This window comes from Amia ocellicauda, chromosome 18 (genome assembly GCF_036373705.1).
Source record: "Amia ocellicauda isolate fAmiCal2 chromosome 18, fAmiCal2.hap1, whole genome shotgun sequence".
Classification (NCBI taxonomy): Eukaryota; Metazoa; Chordata; class Actinopteri; order Amiiformes; family Amiidae; genus Amia; species Amia ocellicauda.
Window position 1 is genome coordinate 25250008 of NC_089867.1, and position 20068 is coordinate 25270075.

The window sequence follows — 20068 nt, forward strand, 5'->3', positions numbered from 1 at the left end:
AGCGGAACACTGGAGCGCTGCCGTTTAAACATTGTTTCCCTGCGGAGGGTTTCACTGTGACGCAGGAAGCCGGGCGCACGCGTTGAGTCGGCATGGTGCGGGCACTGAGGTGAGCAGATAACAACGTTTATTGTACTTACCTTCTTTATATTATCCGTTTCAAATGAGCTGCATTTATAAGGAGTAACGTCTCCCCGTCACGACAGTATCTGAATTGGTTCCTCAAATTTGCTAATGGAAAGTGGATCAGATGCCTTCAGTGTAATACACATATTTGGAAAATGAGCCGAAGGCACTTAATGACACCGATAACTGACTCTCTGATAAAATCGCGATCGCTGGAAGTAGATTTGCTTTGCAGCCGCTGCCTGCTCTCAGCCGTGTAGCTTCAGTATCGATATGAAATCAGGGTCCATAACGTGCATGTGATGCAGCTGCAGCGTGTCGCATAATCATGGATATTCAGGAAGGAGAAGAAATGACTGTCATCCCACATGTGGTGTGAAGAGAGAGACCCATCTATTCTATCTGACTGGTGTTATATGTGCTTTATAGTCCTAAACTCACCTCTGTTTGAGCCTCAGCTGCATAATGCGACCTAAAGTGAAGACAATGGACTTATTATTTTTAACATGCATTAGAATACAAGAACATAAGAAAGTGTTCAATCGAGAGGAGGTCATTCTCCCCATCATGCTCGTTTGGTGTCCATTAATAACTAAGTGATCAAGGATCCTATCCAGTCTGATTTTAAATGTTCCCAAATTGCCTCTTCAGACACATCGCTGGGGAGTTTGTTCAGATTGTGACGCCTCTCTGTGTGAAGAAGTGTCTCCTGTTTTCTGTCTTGAATGCCTTGAAGCCCAATTTCCATTTGTGTCCCCGGGTGCGTGTGTCCCTGCTGATTTTAGTGTCTTTAATCAGGAAAGCAACATATGCTCCCCACTGAAAATATTAAAATGTGTACAATGTCAAAGTAAACTAGAGCTTTGAATGGAGGAAAGTGAGGAGTACCTCCCTCATCTATACCACACATTAGACTGATCTAGTTTGGGAAGGTGATCTACAGTACTCAATCCACTCATGGTTGTGTGTTTTGGTGTTTGCGCGCATGCTTCCTCAGCAGAACAAATGGTCTCTCAGCTGTCCGCAATAAACAGTGAAGTTCACATACCCAGCGAGTGTGTAAGTGTAAAACTGATATCTCCCTATTCTCAGAGCGGTGCGTCAGAAGAGGACGAGAAAGGAAGAGCAATATGACAGCGATGACCCTGCAGCTTACAGGGACATGTCTGTCCCGGACAAGGTAAAGCCACGGCCGTGCCACTGCCTGTGTTTCTCTGTCACCGGTGCACCATGCAGCCCTTCAGATGGACCAGCCCCAGGCATCTGACAACCGTCAATACCGCAAAGCAGGGAGTGTGCTTCTGTTTGTCATACACTGAGGACTGAGCTGTTTTGCGTATTTTTGCAATATCATATAGAGATTGATTAAATATGCAAACAGTGGCACGTCTGACTCTGTGTTTCTGTGGTCCTGCTGAGGTCAGGTGATGTGCTGGGGCTGCGTGACACTTGAGGAAGAGGTGTGCACTAACAAGAGGCTTTTCCTTTTTCATTAGCGATCAAACAACTCTGATAATAATAATCCTTATTTACTTATGTAGCGATTAATCTAGACACCCAAAGTGCTTTACCTTTTACCTCCACCATCACCAATGTACATCACCCACCTGGATGATGCGACGGCAGCCATAGTGCGCCAGTCGCTCGACACAGATCAGCTACTTCCCGGGGAGGTGGGCAGAGAGATAATGCCAGTTATTTATAGGGACAATTTTTAGGAGCCATAGTTGGAAATTTGGCCAGGACACCAGGCTAAAACTCCTACTCTTTTCGAAAAATGCCCTGGGATTTTTAATGACCACAGAGAGTCAGGACCTCGGTTTTGTGTCTCATCCGAAGGACGACTTCCGATTGTGTACCGATTCCTGCCACCGCATCAAACCTGACCTCTGAGCAGAGCAATAGATTGGGGCGTCCAGGTCCAGGTACAGAGAACGCTCTGGAAATGCACAAATCAACTCGGGTGTTTCTGTTGTTATAAGGAATATTATAAACTACTGCAAATTATTATCTACACAGTACTCGGAGAATAATACACTCAAATGGGAAGGGAATGTACAAAACTATTGTTCTGGTATTTATTTAATGTAATCACACAAGTTAAATAGTAAATTGTATAGTTGAATGTTTGTGGTGGGTCTCGGAAGGATAGGAATGTACGTTTGTGTATCAAGGAAAGAAAGGACTTGCATGTCAGCATTTGGCCAAATCACTCCTATTAAATATTTAATTATATCAGTATTTACATGTTATAAAGTTAAACAATTAAAACAAACATGACACTCACAAGTTTCATTTGCTGCCATCAGTCTGTTGAAAGAGATTGCTGTGATGGACAAAGTCCTCATCCAGTAACACTTTTTTGGAGTTGGGACAAGACTGGTAATAGGACCGGGGAGTGCGGTAGAGGACTGGAGTCGCTACTTTGCTACTTCGCTGCTGCTGTGTCCTTATGGTTCTGCTAAAACTATAACTTGAACATTTGAGATTTAAAATGATTGGTATGTATTATTACAATGTATCCAAGGTGGGATACAGAATAATCTATATATCACATACAGTTAGGTCCATACATATTTGGACAGTGACGCATCATTTTTGTTTGAAAGGAAACAATCAATATGCTTTAAGTGTAGACTTTCATCTTTAATTTGAGGGTAGATAAATCCAAATTGGGTGAGCGGTGTAGGAATTGCACCCATTTTTATCTGTGTTTTAAGGGGCTGAAAAGTAATTGGACAATCTAACATAATGAACAATTCAATTGTGAGTTTGAATACTTGGTTGCAAATCCTTTGCAGTCAATGACTGCCTGAAGTCTGAACCCATAGACATCAGCAGATGCTGGGTTTCTTCCCTGGTGATGCTCTGCCAGGCCTGCACTGCAGTGTCTTTAGCTCCTGCTTGTTCTGGGGGCGTTTTGCCTTTTGTTTTGCCTTCAGCAAGTGAAATGCTGCTCAGTTGGATTCAGGACAGGTGATTGACTTAAGTCGACTTAATATGGGATCATTTGGGAAATGGTGGATACTATGTCCACTCACACTGGAGTTCCCACAAAAGTTTGAATATTTGAAATTCAGTGTGTTTTGTTAATGGAGAGGTTTAGTTTGTGTTCCACTTGTGATCCCACTGCCAAAAACACTTCCTATTTGCTGATTCTTGGCAGCGTAGGGAAATAAAGAAATGCAATTTTCTTATAGTGCAAAACAACACATGATGTGTGTGTGTGTTTATATATATATATATATATATATATATATATATATAATTACAATGGTATTATATCTTAGTTCATGGAACTAGTTAAAAATAAATTAAAAATTAAAATACTACGATTTTGGGCTTTAAATGAGAATATCTGTGTTCTTCCTCCAACAGAAATCCTCCAGTTATTTCCAGGATGAGGTGGATGAGTTTCACGAGGAAAAGATCAAGGTCAGCACATTGTAACGTTACATTAGATGCCTGCTTGGAACCCATAGTGACAATAAAACACAAGAACAAGTTCAGATCAGTAGTTTACTGTGAGGGATTTCTTCATTGATTTATTTTTCTGTTGGCCAGTTGTTTAGCATTTCTGCTCCTAGTCAGTGTTTTACAGAATCACTTGTTTTCACTCTTCTAACTAGTAATGCAACAGCACTAATCGATCCCATTCAGAAGCAGTCATTCACACAAATACACCCAGCGCCTTGATACCAGACCTTTGCAGAGGCGTTTCATATGAAAATAAGAGGACACTGCTGCTCTCGGCTCCAGCTGCTTATCTGTTTTTATTTCATGATAAAAACACAGCGCAATGTGTGAATCAATTAAACTTGAATTTGCTCATGGAAATGTATTGAAATTAAATGGATGATGTTTGTTCTTCAATAGTCTTCCAGTTCAGTCATCCGTTCATCAGTTGAATGGTCGCTTTGGTAAGGCATCTCATGATCCACTTGCTCAAAACAAAGGCCTCCATTATCAAGGGCACTGAAACATTTTGCTCAATGTCTTTATTCACACAGAATTATGTATTTCATACCTTATCAGAGTCAGGAAGTGCAGCTGCTGTGTAAGGTGTTCAGTGCAGGAGCATCAATTACAATTATGTTTTATGAAACTAGTTCTGAAGAAAGAACTGCACACCTAACAAATAAAGCCCTGGACTCCACAGATGGTGACTGAGGTTAAAGACACATCTTTAAGAAAGCATTTGTGTTTATCAAGTACAGTGTGAAATGGGTTGTATTGTATAACTCTGTTGTGTGGTCAAAGCCTTGTCAGCTCCCCCACGGCTGGCCCTCAGTGCTGCTCACAGACACTGTGGACCCCGGCCTGGCTCCTGGGGGCCCGATCTCCTCACTCTGACTGCTCTGCTCTGTAGAAGCTGCTGGCTCGAGGGGTGGGAGTGGACAGCGATCCGGAGGACGTCGCAGACGAGGTAAGGGGAACGACGGCACATCCCTACAGCGGTACTGTAGCTGACCTGGTGAGAGCGATATAATTACGCTCAGATCAGTGCTCTTACCGTCTTAAATATTAGCTGATTTTTCACACGGTGTTTGAGTGTGAGGGCAGGGCTGCACTGTCTTTAGGCTGGAATGAAGTCACCCACAATGACAACAGGACATTTTAATGTCTGAGAAATATAATCGCTTTCCCTGCTGTTTGTGTCAGGGTTTGTATTTTTGGCTAAGACTCAGACATGCCAAGAAACCCCTCGTAACATTTAAAACTATCTTCACCCTGCTGCACTATATGTATGCCTTGTAAATGTATGTAATAATTAGCCTGTCTTTCAGTCCCTTCATCCACTCAAGTCTTGACAGGGTGAATTGTTCTGGTACTTGTTTTATCCCTGAGAGTCCGTAGTCCCGGAAGCACAGGGCACAGTTTGGCATCTTTAAGCACTGCTCTAGGAGAAAAGACTCTTAATTACTCTGTCAATCTTCGAGAAGGTCGCATCTCCAGGACTTCTGAGGGACATTTCTCTTTGGCTTGCTATAGCTAGGTTTGCAACAGGACCTTTCCCCAAATCCTTTCCTCTCCTCTCTCTTGTTGTGCAGGAGGAGGTGATGGGCCTGGAGCTGTCCGAGTCCGAGGAGGAAGAGGAGGAGGAGACTGACATGGACAGCGACCTAGAAGGGAAGAAAGATGATGGTGAGAAATCTGCTAATTCAGTCAACCAGACACGAATCTCTCTCGCAGGGCCATGTCAGAGAGGAGGGGCCTGCTCCCATAAAATAACTGTTGATAACTTGCCACTCTTCATTTTGTGTGAATTTCTGTGTGAAGCTGTGAGACTCGAACCCACTGTAACTCGCTGCCCTGTGGTGGACAGACAGCACTGACTCAAAACCCAGCGTTCAGAGCCCTTTTCAATTCTCTTCTCTTCTGCCCACAGACCTGCCCAACGAAATGGCCTGGGGCCTCAGGAAGAAGATGTTCTACGACTCGGACTACGTATCTACCAGTAAGTGTCCTCTGTGGACGGCATGGGCTTCAATTAACTGCGATCGAATGCCTTCAGGGGGTTGATATGGCAACCAGCACTTTTATAGAGTGGCCTTCTGTTAGTTTGCGTTGTTTTTCACTGGGAAATAGTTTTGATCGCACTGAAAAAAGCTTAAGAATCCGGCTGAGCTGCCATTTAAACTGAATTAAACTGCTGTAATCTACCGAAGAGCACGAATTAGACTGAGTAAAGACTACCCTGTCCCTCAAACCCAACCCTGATAATGTCAAAGTGAGCAGGTTAACCAATCAGACGTTCACGCTGAGAGCCGGGTGCCGTGCGTTTCTGCAAATACCACAAATGTGTGCTTGCTCCTTACAGAGGGGAAGTCTAAAGAGGAGGCCGACGCGGAGGAAGAGGAGGAGGAGCAGGAGGCCAAAAACATCCAGAACCGGCTAGTGGGGACCCTGAGTGAGGAGGACTACGACTTGCACCTCCTGCAGGTACCTGACCGCACAGGCAGACGTCTTCAAACAGTCTCACTTATATCAGTCTCTGCACAATTACTGAGTCAGTAGTGCTTTATGAAACGCACTCTCTGGAGGTTATTAAACCGCGGTGGAGCCCGGAGATTGAAATCCTCCCGTCTCTATTGGTGCAGAAAGCCTTTACAGACTCTGACTGTATAATATCAGCGCTGTGTGCGGTGGTTTAAAGTCCTTCTGTCAAGACCCTCCGTCCCGTCCCTCTGAGTGTCTCTCTGTCCCCGACTGTTTCAGGCCTTCGCCGCGGAGTCGGAGGAGCACAAGGCCCCGGAGAAGGAGCAGAAGATCGTGAAGGACCTGCAGAAGATGTCCCAGAAGGAGAAGTTGAAGCTGCTGAAGAAGGAGTCCCCGGAGCTGCTGGAACTCGCACAGGACTTCAAGGCCAAGGTCCGAGCCCGGGTATCACCGGGGTCTCGCCGCCGTGGCACTCGGGGTGGCTTCGGGGCTGGGGGGTCGGGGGTCTGTCCACTCATGGGGGTGTTTGTGTGCTGAGACAGCAGGGCAGCGTCGTAGTTTTCAAGATTACAACAGGCTGTGACTCATAAGGCTGTTTCAAAAGACTTGCGATCATTGGTGGCTCGGCTGACTGAAGTCACGTTTGTGCCAGTCGAGCGGAAACGTGATCATGTTGTCTCGTGTGCAGCTGATGGAGTTGAAGGACGAGGTGCAGCCCCTCCTGGACATGGTGAAGGACGGCAGGATCCCCAAAGGCAAGGTGAGACCCTGGCGGTGGGGCCCCGCGGTACACCGAGACTCCCTGTGTTCACACTCGCTTCCGGACGGAGCATCGGTGTAGGGGCGAATCCAGCAGCCGCACTATATACATTACAATCACCCCTGAGCACCACACTCAGCCGTGCGGTGGGTGCCTGTGCGGTGGATATATCCGACTGTCAGGCAGCTCGACTGATCCCCCGTCTCTGTGCTTCACTTTACAGGGAGCCGACTACCTCCGAACCAAACGGCAGCTCTACCTGAAGTGAGTTCAGCCTGTGTGCTGTGTTTACTTCTTTTACTTTCATAACGTCCCTGTCAGCAAAACCTAGGAGCTCTTCAGCAGCTCTTGCAGCAATGTGGATCAGAGTTGTAAATTATGATTTATAGATTTCAAAATTAGTGCTGAATAAACTGTTAGGACACCTTCCTGGAACACTTTATTGTGTAGGATTGAACCGAAACTAGAAATCGGGAACATTCCTCTTGCAAAAGTGATCTGGTTTCCACTAGATCATCTCTCTCAGGGCTGTTTCTAGTCTTTTGGGGGCCCTAAAGCATGATTTGACTCAGGGGGCCACTCACTGTAGCCCCCGGACTAACATAGACTAAAGCCTACTGTCTTGTAAATGTTTATATAGGCACACACATGTACGACCAAACAAAGAGGGACCTGTTAGCTGCAACCTGAACTTGAGCAGAAGTCTGGAACACAATGGGAACTGCAGTATGATATTTGGCCACTAGATGGCACGGTATGGGACTATAACACAGACACTGAGCTGAAGAACTGACCAGGCAACCAAAAAGCTATTAAAAGCTTAATATTTTTAAAGTATAAAATGTATAAAACTCCCTCTGAACAATTAAATGAAATTAACATTGAAATGGCCCTTAAATCCGGCAAGTGCAAACAAACAATAATAGTAAAATAGTTTTAATACTGAATTAAATACTCCTCAATAAACTGCAAATTCAAAATAAAAAATGAGTTTAAGAACAAGTGGTGATTTAAATGGTTACCAAATAATGACAATGCCTTTCTCTTGTGCTGGTTTTGTTTTTACGCTCTCTTGTGCCAGATCGGTGTTCTTGGTCTTGTTTAGGCCGACGCATGTGTCACTCATGTCTCTCGGCCCTGATCTCTCTGGTATCTGGTGTAACGATGCAGGAAGCGACTGTAGAAGGGCCGTGCTCATGTCTTTCCTCTCTCCTCAGCTATTGCACCAATATCAGTTTTTACCTGGTCCTGAAGGCGAAGCGCATCCCGGCACACAACCACCCTGTGATCGAGCGGCTGGTCACCTACAGGAATGTGAGTCTCTGTGGTTTGTGTATGAATGGCATCCTGTTCGTAGAATTGTTTACCAATGACGGTTCAGGACACTTAATGCCAGCGGTGTGAAGTATCGCAGGATCTACATTTGTGTTTGTCAGTTGCGTTGAGTTTAAGCAGCATGAAGACGCGACACAGATTGGCCGCTGTAGGTCGGTAACGGGATCTGGACCGAACCATTTTTAGACGGAGGAAGGGGGTGATTGCAGAAATGGCGGTGTGGTGAGGGCTGTGGTTTGTCCCTGCAGCTGATCAATGACCTGGGCGCTCTGGATGCACGGCTGTCCCCCGAGCTGCGCCAGCTTCTCTCTGAGTCGCAGCAGGGCAGGACTGGCAGGAAGGAGGCAGGGGGCAAAACGGCCACCAGCAGAAAGGTAAGACCCAGCAGTCAAGAGTCCATTTCCGTTCTGCAGCAGCTGTAGAACTGAGCGTTTGATTGTGCACAGCTCTGGGGGCGGAGCCTGAGGATCGCCAGTGTGTAGTTACTAAAATCATTTAGAGAAAGTATAGAAACAAGACTTTCAGAGCAACAAAATAAGAATCTGAATTACAATAACAGCAAGTGTGGATTAGAGTCATGTGACGTGTGGATTTGTTGCCCTAAGCCATGGCAAGGTCAGAGGATGGAGTCCAGTAGCGGTCTCCGTCTCTAAACAAACTGTGTGCATGTTTTCTTGCCTCCCGTGTGTGTGCGTGTGCGGTTCTGAGTACAGGCGGCTGAGCGCGCGGGTCTCCAGCCTGCTGCCGACTCCGACTCCGACATGGACGAGGAGGCCGCGCTTCGCTTCTACAAAGACATGGAGGAGAGGCTGAAACTGAAGAGGAAGAAGAACAGCCAAGAAACTGAGGAAGGGTGAGTGGGGCTGGGGCTGCAGGACGGAGAAACCACTCTGGCATTTTCTTCATACCCAGAACGTCACGGTCACAGTTTCACCAGCTCTTTCCTCATGGTGACCTTCTCTGAGGTTGTTGGTGAAGATTTCTGGATGTTCTTGGGTCACAGATGGGAATGTAGTTCTCGTGTTTCTGTCATCATTAAACCATATCACTGGTGCAGCGGTTGGTGGTAAAACGGATATTTATCAGGCGGTGCAATGAAAAACCGTCCACATGTCCAGTCTTGGTCTTGGTGGTGTGTAGTAACTGTTCTCTGGTTCGCTCCTTCAGATTGGCGGAAGGAGAAGAGGTGGAGCTCGACCCAGATGCAAAGAGAGGCATCACGTACCAGGTGAGTGAGGCCTGCGTGGTGAAAAAGTGCCCGTGTGGTCATTTCTGTATTGGCCATTACAGACGCCCATCATCAGGGTGCATTTCTGGTCCAGTCCCAGACGCCAAGAGGACGGGCTTAAAACTCCTATTTTCTTCCCTTTTAATTGGGTACAATGCAGATTTTTCTCTTTCTCTTGTGGTCTCACTCCTGGTGTTTTATTTGACCACTAGGCTCAAGGATGTTGGTTTGTTTGGACCCGTTCTGATCGCATTGGCGCTCCTAACAAGATCGGAAATCCTTTACCCTGTTCTTCCACTCAGACCCCCTGGTGCTTGTGTTTGATTGATTGTGTTTCACTGCCCTGCAGATGGCCAAGAACAAAGGTCTCACACCCAAGAGAAAGAAGATTGACAGGAACCCCAGAGTCAAGCACAGGGAGAAGTTCAGGAGAGCCAAGATCCGCAGAAAGGGCCAGGTACGTGTCCAGCCGGCCGCTGATCCTGTTTCCGATCTTCTCCGCGTCGAATCTGTAAAAACCGTGGCGGCTGTCCTCTTCCCAGACAGGATCTCTTTAATCTTGATTCAAATCTCACCAAATGACATGGAGAGTTCAGAGCTGGATTGTAGTGAGGATGAATGCCACACCCCCATCACGTGTCTCTTTGTTCCAGGTCCGCGAGGTCCGCAGGGAGGAGCACCGGTACGGGGGAGAGCTGTCTGGCATCCGCGCCGGAGTCAAGAAGAGTATTAAGCTCAAGTAACTGAGGCCTGGCTTCTCCCAGTCCTCTTGTCAGTGGCTACAGAGGGTCCGGGGTGGGCAAGCAGGGAGAATCACGCGGCAGAGCAATGACCAGAGGAGCCCTTCAGGTTTCAGCCACGGGGTCAGCAGGGCTGTTTAGGGAACATTAAGGGTCTCCAAATTATAAAGAGCTGTTGCTGCACGGTCCCTGACAGCAGTGGCTCAGTTCGGCTTAAGTGCAATCTGTATCTTTTAAATAACATGAATCGGACTTTGATTCTGTTTGTAATCTCAGTGGTGCAGAAATCACTGGGTATCACCTTTCAAATAAAAACATCTATTTCCAGTACTGATACGCTTACGATTTGTTTTCATAATTGTGTATAAAGCACTTGGTCTGTAGATGTTAATCATAGAACAAAACCGGTCTGACTGTCCAGACAACTTGTTTTTATTGGAATAGTTACTTGATCGTGTCCCTCTACTGGTCCCGTGTTTTGTATACAGTAAGTATTAATTCTGAAACGAGTATTCAACATCAAAGGCACCGTATTCCTCTATAAATAGCAGGAATTAAGCTAAAGGTTAAGTGTAATCTAAACTGAATCCACGCGTAGTAATCCTCCAGTGTGTCTGTGTATAGAGTGTCTGTTCAGCTCTTCGATGCGGAGCAAAGGTTCAGCTAAAGGTGAGACGATACTGAATTGCTGTCCCTGTATTCATTGCCTGGCTGTGTGTTTAGAAAAGGAAAGGGAATGAATTATTCAGTGTGGGTCACAAGTCAGAACTGCTCTTACACCGAGTAATACCTGGTCCCTGTATTAACTGCTAAATTGCAAGTTAACCATAAATGAATTAACAGGTAGTATAGGCCCTCATGAGTGGGTCCCTCGGGTCACACTATAAACCTCCAGTCAGGCTCTCTGAGGCAGGTGTCCTAGTGTTGTCAGTGTATGGACAGATTATACAGTTTTTCAAGTCATAAATCAGTTTTGCTCAAACTGAAACCCTTTGCTCCCTGCAGAAACTATAAGCCATTCATTAACACGTCACCCATTGAGTTAAGATGTAGAACGGTATGGATCTTACCAAAGCTTTTTCAGGGATTGTGCCGTTTATTATGCGATCTCCCCCCGGATGAATTTACAGAAACAAACATATTGCTCCAGAGCAGCTTTCCCTGATGGTTGTGATAAAGGGAAATACATTTTGGGGCGTACATAGAGTAAATGGCATGCTTTAAACTGAACAAAGGCAGGCAGTGATTGAGTTTGAGCAGATTGCTATACATCTCCTCTTTATAGATTTCAGGAGGATATTTTTACATCCGTTTAGCAAATATAAAGTTAACTGTACATTTATTCTCATCAGGTTTTCATTACAGCAGAACTGACACCCTCAGCTTGGACTATTAACAGTGAAAATAGCATCTGCTGAGAAGCTAAGTTAAGTGGATTCTGGGGTACAGCATTTTTTTAAGCTTCAGAATGGTTAACACGGCGCTACTCCTATAAGAAGAGTTTCGGAAGCAAACTAAATGTCAATTCAAATTAATATTACTTCTGCTCTTAGTATTGCTCTACTTGATCGGCTTTATCATCCAAAAGATACACTAGTTTACTTATTCAATATTTTAAATATCCCCAGCCTTTTCCTGTCTGTATCAGGGAGTCACAGCGCTTCTAACCGTGGGGGCACCACACACGCGTCTTAAGGCCCTTCGGCATTTCACTCCACCGCAGCCTGGTCTCCTGTTCTCCCGCGTCTTACTCGATGACTTCAAGGCCTCTGTATTGGATTGCCGCTTTCGGATCACAGCCTTGCTCTAATCGCTTTAGCCCGTATCTGGGCAAAGAGGATTGGTGATCCGCGACCGCTTTCTAATCTTAGGGCCCCGGTCAAAGAGTGGCACATGGCAGTACCGGATCCCCGAGACCGAGACGCCAACGTGTCTCTGTCTTTCAGGTCAAAGAGTGACAAGATCTATAGCATTACAAGCAGAAATCGCGTATTTGTACACAGGGATGTATTGGTGCAGAAAACTGTTTCTCCTGGGTTATTGGGATGTATTTTTCATCTCTCACTTCCTGGTTTGGCTAAATATTTCAGCGCACGATCTAAAAAAAAATCGAGTCTCCTAACTATTTAGATGGCACGACAAAAGATCTGTGTATTTCTTATAATGCTATCAGACACCCCAGCTCAAATGGATAGAAAGCTATGTTAATCAGTTACACCTCGGTCTGAGCCTTTCTAGATGGCCATGTATGCTGCATGAGAACTAAATTGCAGCTCAGCAACTCTTTGCTTGTTAGTTCATACTGTGCTGGGTACATTATTGCAGATATCCGTAACACAAGCATTCATAACAAAAGAGCTGCTCCTGCTCATCAAGGACTGCTGATCGCTTGTGGTATTCGGAGTCGCTTGCCTGTACCACCATGAGCTCCTTAAAGCGCTGTTCCGACTGATTGGCATTAAGGACGGGTTCAGTGAAGGGTCGCAGGTTGTCCTCGGCAGCGAGACGCTACAGGACTGGGTAAGTGTCTCTCCTCCATCTTTAAAGTACGCACCCCGTGAATAAATAGTGAAGCAGCCGCCTACCTGAAAGCCAGAGTCGTAATTGAGCCATTGCAGAGGACGGAATAAAAGCTCTTGATTCTGTGGCCGTATCCTGTTTGATGTACTGGCTTTTTCACCTTTGTACCCCTTCACGCTCTTCACACAAGCTCCCTGCTCATTTACTCACTTATTATTTAACAAAAGCTCGGACTGGCTGACGTGAAACAAAGATGGCACCGATATGATTAATGACTGACCCATCCGGAGCCGCCGACCCAGTTTCTGCGCCGCGCGGTCGTTCAATAATTCAGGCTGCTGAGGACTGCCGTTCTCTAAGCAAGTGCTGCGATGGGGGCTTATGAAGCTTTAATGCTCCCGTTAATGAGTGGGGACTGCGGGTTGAATGCGTCTCTCCTGCTCGGCCTCGACTGTTCCCAGATCTTCAATTATTTAACCGATCACAAAGTGCAATTTTCGACACTAACATGCCTCTCTACCCCCCCACCCCGCCCCCCGGTGCCTCAGTCCTCGATGAAGGCGGTGTGGGCGGCCGTCAGGTTGGCCACGATCTTCTCCTCGATCTCCACCTCCTGCCGTGCCTCGTCCTCGCTCAGGGCCAGCTCCACCTGCGTATGGGGCGTGACGACCACCACGAAGCCGCGCCGCGTGTCCAGCACGTTGGCCACCACGGCCTGGTGCCGGTAGGTGTCGAGCGCGCGCCGGGCCCGCTCCAGCAGGATGGAGGGGTTGGTCTCCAGCTTGAAGGAGATGACGAAGGCCCGGGGGGCCCAGTCCTTCACCAGCGGAGACAGCATCTTGGGCACCATCTTCATACTGATCTGCAGGAGAGAGAGGTTTGTAGCTGTTGAGGTGCAGCACTGCAGAAATACAATGACTTGTATATATATAAATATACATACACAAGCACACACATATAAAAACTATTATTACAAATTTCCACAGGTTGCTTCAGGCTACTGGAGATCGTTGTGATCAAGAATCGTCTGCAAATCAATACATTTTAGGTTTAATTACTTTTAATGACTTAACTAGTGAGGTTTTTCATTGAACAACTGGAGCTCAAGTCTACATCATGTTCTATACCAATCTGAGTTCACAGGGATGTCTTGGATGTCTTGGGACTGTGGAAATCGGACGGCGCCTCCTACCTGCAGGGGTCCGTTGGAGGACTGGATCTTGTGTTCAGGCATTTCTGAAGCAGGAATATAGAAATCGGAGACGGCAGCAGCCAAATAAAACATGGCCTTGGAACCTGGAGGATAAAGAAATAAAACCATTCACATGCTTAGCAAAGTTTAGAGTGAACACACAGCAACAGCAAAGATATTTAATTAATTGCACGTGTATTTACAAGATATCCACACCTCACACTGTCAGACTGCTGCTCAGCCAGACACTGTGACCTAACCCTGATCGCACGCCCTGTTCTCCCTACCGATGGGGTTCAGAGCCTGCGCCGCGGCCTTCAGCAGGTGCAGGTACTCAGACAGTGTGTTGAACTCCACTGGCAGCAAGAGCTCGGCGTCCTTCACTGCCTGGTAGCGCCGCAGCACGGCGGCAATGTCCGGCAGAGCCCCGGTGTCCGCCACGACCTGGCCGGAGCCGCCTTCGCCCCCTTGCAGCAGCAGAGCGTCCAGGAGGTTGACCCCAGCGTAGCACCGGGAGTAGGGGTACTGGGAGCGGTGCCTGTGCAAGAATATCACCGCGTACCCCGAGTCCAGGAAATATTCAGCGGAAGAAGAGCCCCGCCGCCCGCTACTGAAATTATCCAGGAAGCGCACCGTTCTGGACTCCAGCGGGACCTTGGTGCCGCCAGAGGTGACCAGGACCACCCTGCGGCCCGCGGAGCAGTGGCGCTGGGCAAACTCCGCCATCAGGTGACCGGCCACCTCCACCTGCGCTGGCACGGTGAACTCCACGTCCAACTTGCCCTCCGCCGTGGGGGAAGAAGGGGATCCAGAGCTCGCCATCGTGTTGATCACGGGTCTAAAAGAACATCAACACCAGACACGGGTGAAGGGTTAGACAGAGTATGAATCGACATAGCAAGAAACTCCAGAGTGTTCAGAGCTGAGGCATGCTGTGACTGATTGAAAAAGATGTTCAGTAAGGAAATGAAGGCTGGTATATCGTACATCGAGACGGCTGGGGTAGGTAGATGTCATTCTAGGTCTAGTGCAGTGGTGGGCAACCAGTGACCCACAGTGCATCCCCCACTAAAATAAAACGATTGAAAATGTATGACAAAGGGGTTTCGGGGCGCACAATGATTTGACACGGATTCATTGCGGTTGCTCTGGTCCTCCGTGTCATTTTGTTCTGTGCTGGGACCTGCGTTTGACAGACACCCTCCCTACAGCGCCAACATTTACCCCGGTGGACTGAGATCAGTTCAGCCAGACTGGAGCTGTGACTGGTGCCGGGCGATGGGAGCAGAGATGTGTCTCCCGTCCCAAGGGCAGAGAGGCCACCGCACAAGCTACCCTTCATTAACCCGGACACTGCCGGACTCGGCCCATTTAACTGGCTCTAAATGTGGTCAGCTGAGCAATGGAGCAGTTAGCGGCTGCAGGAGCTGCGTGTGACACCGGAGCCACAGCGGCCCTGATCCGACACCGCCTGCGCAGCCGCGCTGCTCGGGTGTGCACTGCCGGCAGGCCGTGGGGTGAACCGTGTCAGCGCCGGTATACCCTTATATGCAAAGGTTTCAAATGGTTGGTTGTATAAGTGCGTTACACAGTTTGTAATGTAGGCATAAATGCATGAAATACGTCACAGTTTAACCGCACAAAACAAACACGCAACGCCTCGCGACTCACCGAACTGCGCGCCGCGACCGGAAGCTGCCGGAGCTATGGCAACCGTGACGCGCTGTGACTTCCGGCGCAGAGCGGAAACAGTCCGGGCGGGTCCGCGCATGCGCGCCGGTGTAAATACGTTCGTGTTTTTCACGATCATGTAACTTTTATAAGCAGCTGATAATAATTTAATAATGCGCTTGTATTAATTAAGACTATGCCCGTGTTATATTGATGACGGCCTAAACTATTTACAGTCTTTAACACATATTTGAATAGCGGTCAGCCTCCTGCTGGTTTACAGTTCTCATATTCATTCACGTATTCCTCCCCAAACCGGCTCATCGTGCCACTTCAATGCGCAGACGTTTGCGCTGATTTATGTTCGTGTCTCCATTCAGGGTCATTTATTCTGGCGCTCAAACCAGGGAGGCGCCGCTGAATGTCGAGTTCAATCAGCCGGCCGTTAAATGTCATCTTACAGCAGATATTACATTACAGACCTAACACACAGCAGCTCTGCGCGCTTTACAATATAATAATAACAGTAATAACAGTAATAACAACAATAATAATAGTAATTATAATAATTGACGACAAACCGACACTTCTTCCAGTTCAAAGTTCGTTGCCTAGGCAATCTAAACACAGCGGCCGGTCACCGCTCTGAGCCGCGCAGCGCACCTGTCCGGCGGCCTGAGCGCAGCCATGTGCAGCCTGAACCCGCTGGCCCACCCGAGGGGCCCGAAGCTGCTGTGCGAGCTCTGCCACAAACCGGCCGCCGTCCAGTGCCGCCAGTGCCGGGTGGCCTACTACTGGTGAGTGAGTGTGTGTGGGTGTGTATATGTGTGTGTGTGTGTGTGTATATGTGTGTGTGTGTGTGGATGTGTATATATGTGTGTGTGTGTGGATGTGTATATATGTGTGTGTGTGTGTGTGGATGTGTATATATATATATATGTGTGTGTGTGTGTGTGTGTGTGTGTGTGTGGATGTGTATATATGTGTGTGTGTGGATGTGTATATATATATATATGTGTGTGTGTGTGTGTGTGGATGTGTATATATGTGTGTGTGTGGATGTGTATATATGTGTGTGTGTGTGTGTGTGTGTGTGTGTGTGTGTGTGGATGTGTATATATGTGTGTGTGTGGATGTGTATATATGTGTGTGTGTGTGGATGTGTATATATGTGTGTGTGTGTGGATGTGTATATATGTGTGTGTGTGGATGTGTATATATATATATATGTGTGTGTGTGTGTGTGTGTGTGTGTGTGTGGATGTGTATATATGTGTGTGTGTGTGTGTGGATGTGTATATATGTGTGTGTGTGTGTGTGGATGTGTATATATGTGTGTGTGTGTGGATGTGTATATATGTGTGTGTGTGTGTGTGTGGATGTGTATATATATATATATGTGTGTGTGGATGTGTATATATGTGTGTGTGTGGATGTGTATATATGTGTGTGTGTGTGTGTGTGGATGTGTATATATATATATATGTGTGTGTGGATGTGTATATATGTGTGTGTGTGGATGTGTATATATGTGTGTGTGTGTGGATGTGTATATATGTGTGTGTGTGGATGTGTATATATATATATATGTGTGTGTGTGTGTGTGTGTGTGTGTGTGGATGTGTATATATGTGTGTGTGTGTGTGTGGATGTGTATATATGTGTGTGTGTGGATGTGTATATATATATATATGTGTGTGTGTGTGTGTGTGTGTGTGTGTGGATGTGTATATATATATATATGTGTGTGTGGATGTGTATATATGTGTGTGTGTGTGGATGTGTATATATGTGTGTGTGTGTGGATGTGTATATATGTGTGTGTGTGTGTGTGGATGTGTATATATATATATATGTGTGTGTGGATGTGTATATATGTGTGTGTGTGTGGATGTGTATATATGTGTGTGTGTGTGTGTGGATGTGTATATATATATATATGTGTGTGTGGATGTGTATATATGTGTGTGTGTGGATGTGTATATATGTGTGTGTGTGTGGATGTGTATATATGTGTGTGTGTGTGGATGTGTATATATGTGTGTGTGTGGATGTGTATATATGTGTGTGTGTGGATGTGTATATATATATATATATGTGTGTGTGTGTGTGTGTGTGTGTGTGGATGTGTATATATGTGTGTGTGTGTGTGTGGATGTGTATATATATATATATGTGTGTGTGGATGTGTATATATGTGTGTGTGTGGATGTGTATATATGTGTGTGTGTGTGGATGTGTATATATGTGTGTGTGTGTGGATGTGTATATATATATATATATGTGTGTGTGTGTGTGTGGATGTGTATATATGTGTGTGTGTGTGTGTGTGGATGTGTATATATATATATATGTGTGTGTGGATGTGTATATATGTGTGTGTGTGGATGTGTATATATGTGTGTGTGTGTGGATGTGTATATATGTGTGTGTGTGGATGTGTATATATATATATATGTGTGTGTGTGTGTGTGTGTGTGGGGTGGGCATCCCAATCTCCTTGCCAACATTAAACCTTTCTAATATTGTTAAACACAAACTTTTCCTGGCATAGGATTGGTAATTTGGACTGGTTGAGTATGTGGTACTTATTTACTAATAACGGGGTTTAAAATGTCTTTATAAATAATATATATTATTAAAAATAGATTGGAAAATAGATTGTGTTTCCCCGTTGTTTTGACGCAAAGGATTCTGGGACTTCAGTACCAAAGACTTCTTGAAAAGTGTAATCTTGCACAAATTTGAAATCAAATAAATCTCCATCCACTCGTCCCCAAGGACCTGAGACACCCCGTCACGGCGGTGAGCAGCCTGGGTTCTCCTGGTGGTTCTTATTATAGCTCACAGCAACACCAGGTGGCAGCATTTTAAAGTGAAAGTTTCGCACATGGCCCAGCGGAAAGCAGTCTGCCTGCTGAAAACACTGCGGAGGTCGCTGAGTTCACATAGCTGGAGAGGAAAGCAATTTCTCCAACAGGGAAGTGATGTTTTTTTTCCACCGCACAGTCCACGTTGAACGAAGAAACCAAATACCCAGCAGTTTTTTTTCTCTTTGTAGCTGAGGGAATACATTTCACTTCAACTAGCATTCGTTATATGTGGGAGAAAATAGCCATTTTAATTGTCTTCTTCTGGCTAATGTATTATTCACTATACTTCTTAAAAGTGCAGCTTTTTTTTTTTTCTTCTCCTTCAATCACAATCGTATAACACGGGTATAGTCTTAATCCAATAGAAAACATGCTCAAAGAGAGAAAAGACCTGATTTCATTTGAGATTTTTATTGCATTTTTACAACCGCAGATTATGTTTGCCTGTAAATATCCGCTCACAGTCCCTGCTCACAAGGCAGCACACACATACTTTAAGATGGGCATTGTCAAGCCATCTGCTTCTCGTTGTTGCGCATGCCACCAGTGCCAGCCACAGGGCTTTGCAGTCTGGGGCAGGACAGACACAGCGCCACTGACTAACAGTAATTCAACCACTAATGTGCTTTCCAGGTGATTCCCCAGGCTGAAGCCACAGGCAGTTTATGTGCAGCTCCCTTAGAGGTCCTGACACGGGGGCAGGGCTGCAGACTGCAGGCCCCCTCCTGCCCAGGAGCCCTCCTCACAGGCTGCATTTAAACAGCTTGAGTTTATTACTTGGTCTTCCATTGTTTGTGTGAAGTGACTCGCAAAGCCCACCATTCACTTAAGAGCACACCTCCCCCCACCCCCCCGTGACGAGTTTTATGAATCAATGGAGCATTGTGCGCATCCCCAAAGCTTGCAAGCAGTCCGAGAAAAACAAAGCCCCCCCCCACCCCCTACCCGAGGCAGCTCTAAGCCTACTTGGATTAATCGAATGTTGTCGTCCTGCCAAGATGCAGCAGAAACACCTCCCTGTGCCAGAGAAAGTGCTACGTCTCTGCCAGTTTGAAAGGAGTCCATGTTGGCTGAGGGGCAGCACGCTGCGTCCGAAAGTCCTGACGTCCTTGAAAGCCGAGAGTCTCCGAGCGAGGCCGGTCTATGCGATACGCAGTCTTTTCAAAAAGTGTGTAGCAGGAGAGAAACGGTGTAGAGGCGGTGTTTCCACTGTGCACCTCACTTAACAACTTAAAAAACAAACGAAAAGGATACATATATGTAGTGACATTTGATCAGATTTAGGCCTACTTCTCTCTGCAGCTGGACCAAAAATCTATACAAGCAAAAGCCTTTAACTGGCATGTTACATTTATTCCCAGTTTTTAAAATCCATCTCATTAAGCACTCCACATGTATGTTTAAATACAGGGGGCACTTTCCCTTAGTTTCTCTCTCCTGAGAAACCCAACACAGGACATCTGCACAACATCTGCAAGACGTTAGAAAGCAGCTCGTCTTTATTTGAAATGTAATTGGATACACGTTGGGAACTGGGGACTTGTCTTTTAAGTTTTAATTACTGCAATGCTCTGACAATTCCCTAAGTGTTTAGGTATTGCTAATTAAAGTATACAGTTAAAAAAAGACTGAATTGACAGTTTCAGCTGTTTTCCTGGGTGCTGTCAATCCTTCGTAAGAGTA

The 20068-nt window shown here is 46.2% G+C and overlaps 3 protein-coding genes across 4 annotated transcripts in view; 2 read left to right on the plus strand and 1 right to left on the minus strand.

Moving 5' to 3' along the window:
- utp3 (UTP3 small subunit processome component) lies at nucleotides 1-10459 on the plus strand. The gene is made up of 16 exons (XM_066691104.1): nucleotides 1-109; nucleotides 1219-1306; nucleotides 3505-3561; nucleotides 4496-4552; nucleotides 5178-5271; nucleotides 5516-5584; nucleotides 5948-6069; nucleotides 6346-6498; nucleotides 6755-6826; nucleotides 7050-7090; nucleotides 8044-8140; nucleotides 8410-8535; nucleotides 8875-9014; nucleotides 9329-9389; nucleotides 9739-9846; nucleotides 10043-10459. Exons 1-16 carry the CDS (start codon nucleotides 93-95, stop codon nucleotides 10130-10132), a joined length of 1392 nt encoding a protein of 463 aa, XP_066547201.1. The 5' UTR covers nucleotides 1-92; the 3' UTR covers nucleotides 10133-10459.
- Nucleotides 3881-16175, minus strand: ppcs (phosphopantothenoylcysteine synthetase). Of its 2 annotated transcripts, none has more exons than XM_066691106.1 (4): nucleotides 16094-16175; nucleotides 14129-14679; nucleotides 13842-13945; nucleotides 3881-13511 (listed from the first exon to the last, which is right to left on the minus strand). In XM_066691106.1, the coding sequence occupies exons 2-4, from the start codon at nucleotides 14661-14663 to the stop codon at nucleotides 13194-13196; spliced, it is 957 nt and encodes a 318-aa protein (XP_066547203.1). In that variant the 5' UTR covers nucleotides 14664-14679; nucleotides 16094-16175; the 3' UTR covers nucleotides 3881-13193. The 2 variants fall into 2 exon arrangements, with proteins under 2 accessions (XP_066547203.1, XP_066547202.1); XM_066691105.1 differs by lacking the exon at nucleotides 16094-16175 and adding an exon at nucleotides 15513-15589.
- Nucleotides 16176-20068, plus strand: part of zmynd12 (zinc finger, MYND-type containing 12) — a 12604-nt gene continuing 8711 nt past the window's right edge. Inside the window, exon 1 of the mRNA XM_066690663.1 lies at nucleotides 16176-16309. Coding sequence (XP_066546760.1) covers nucleotides 16200-16309 — 110 coding nt within the window. The 5' untranslated portion in view covers nucleotides 16176-16199. The remainder of the gene's footprint in view (nucleotides 16310-20068) is intronic.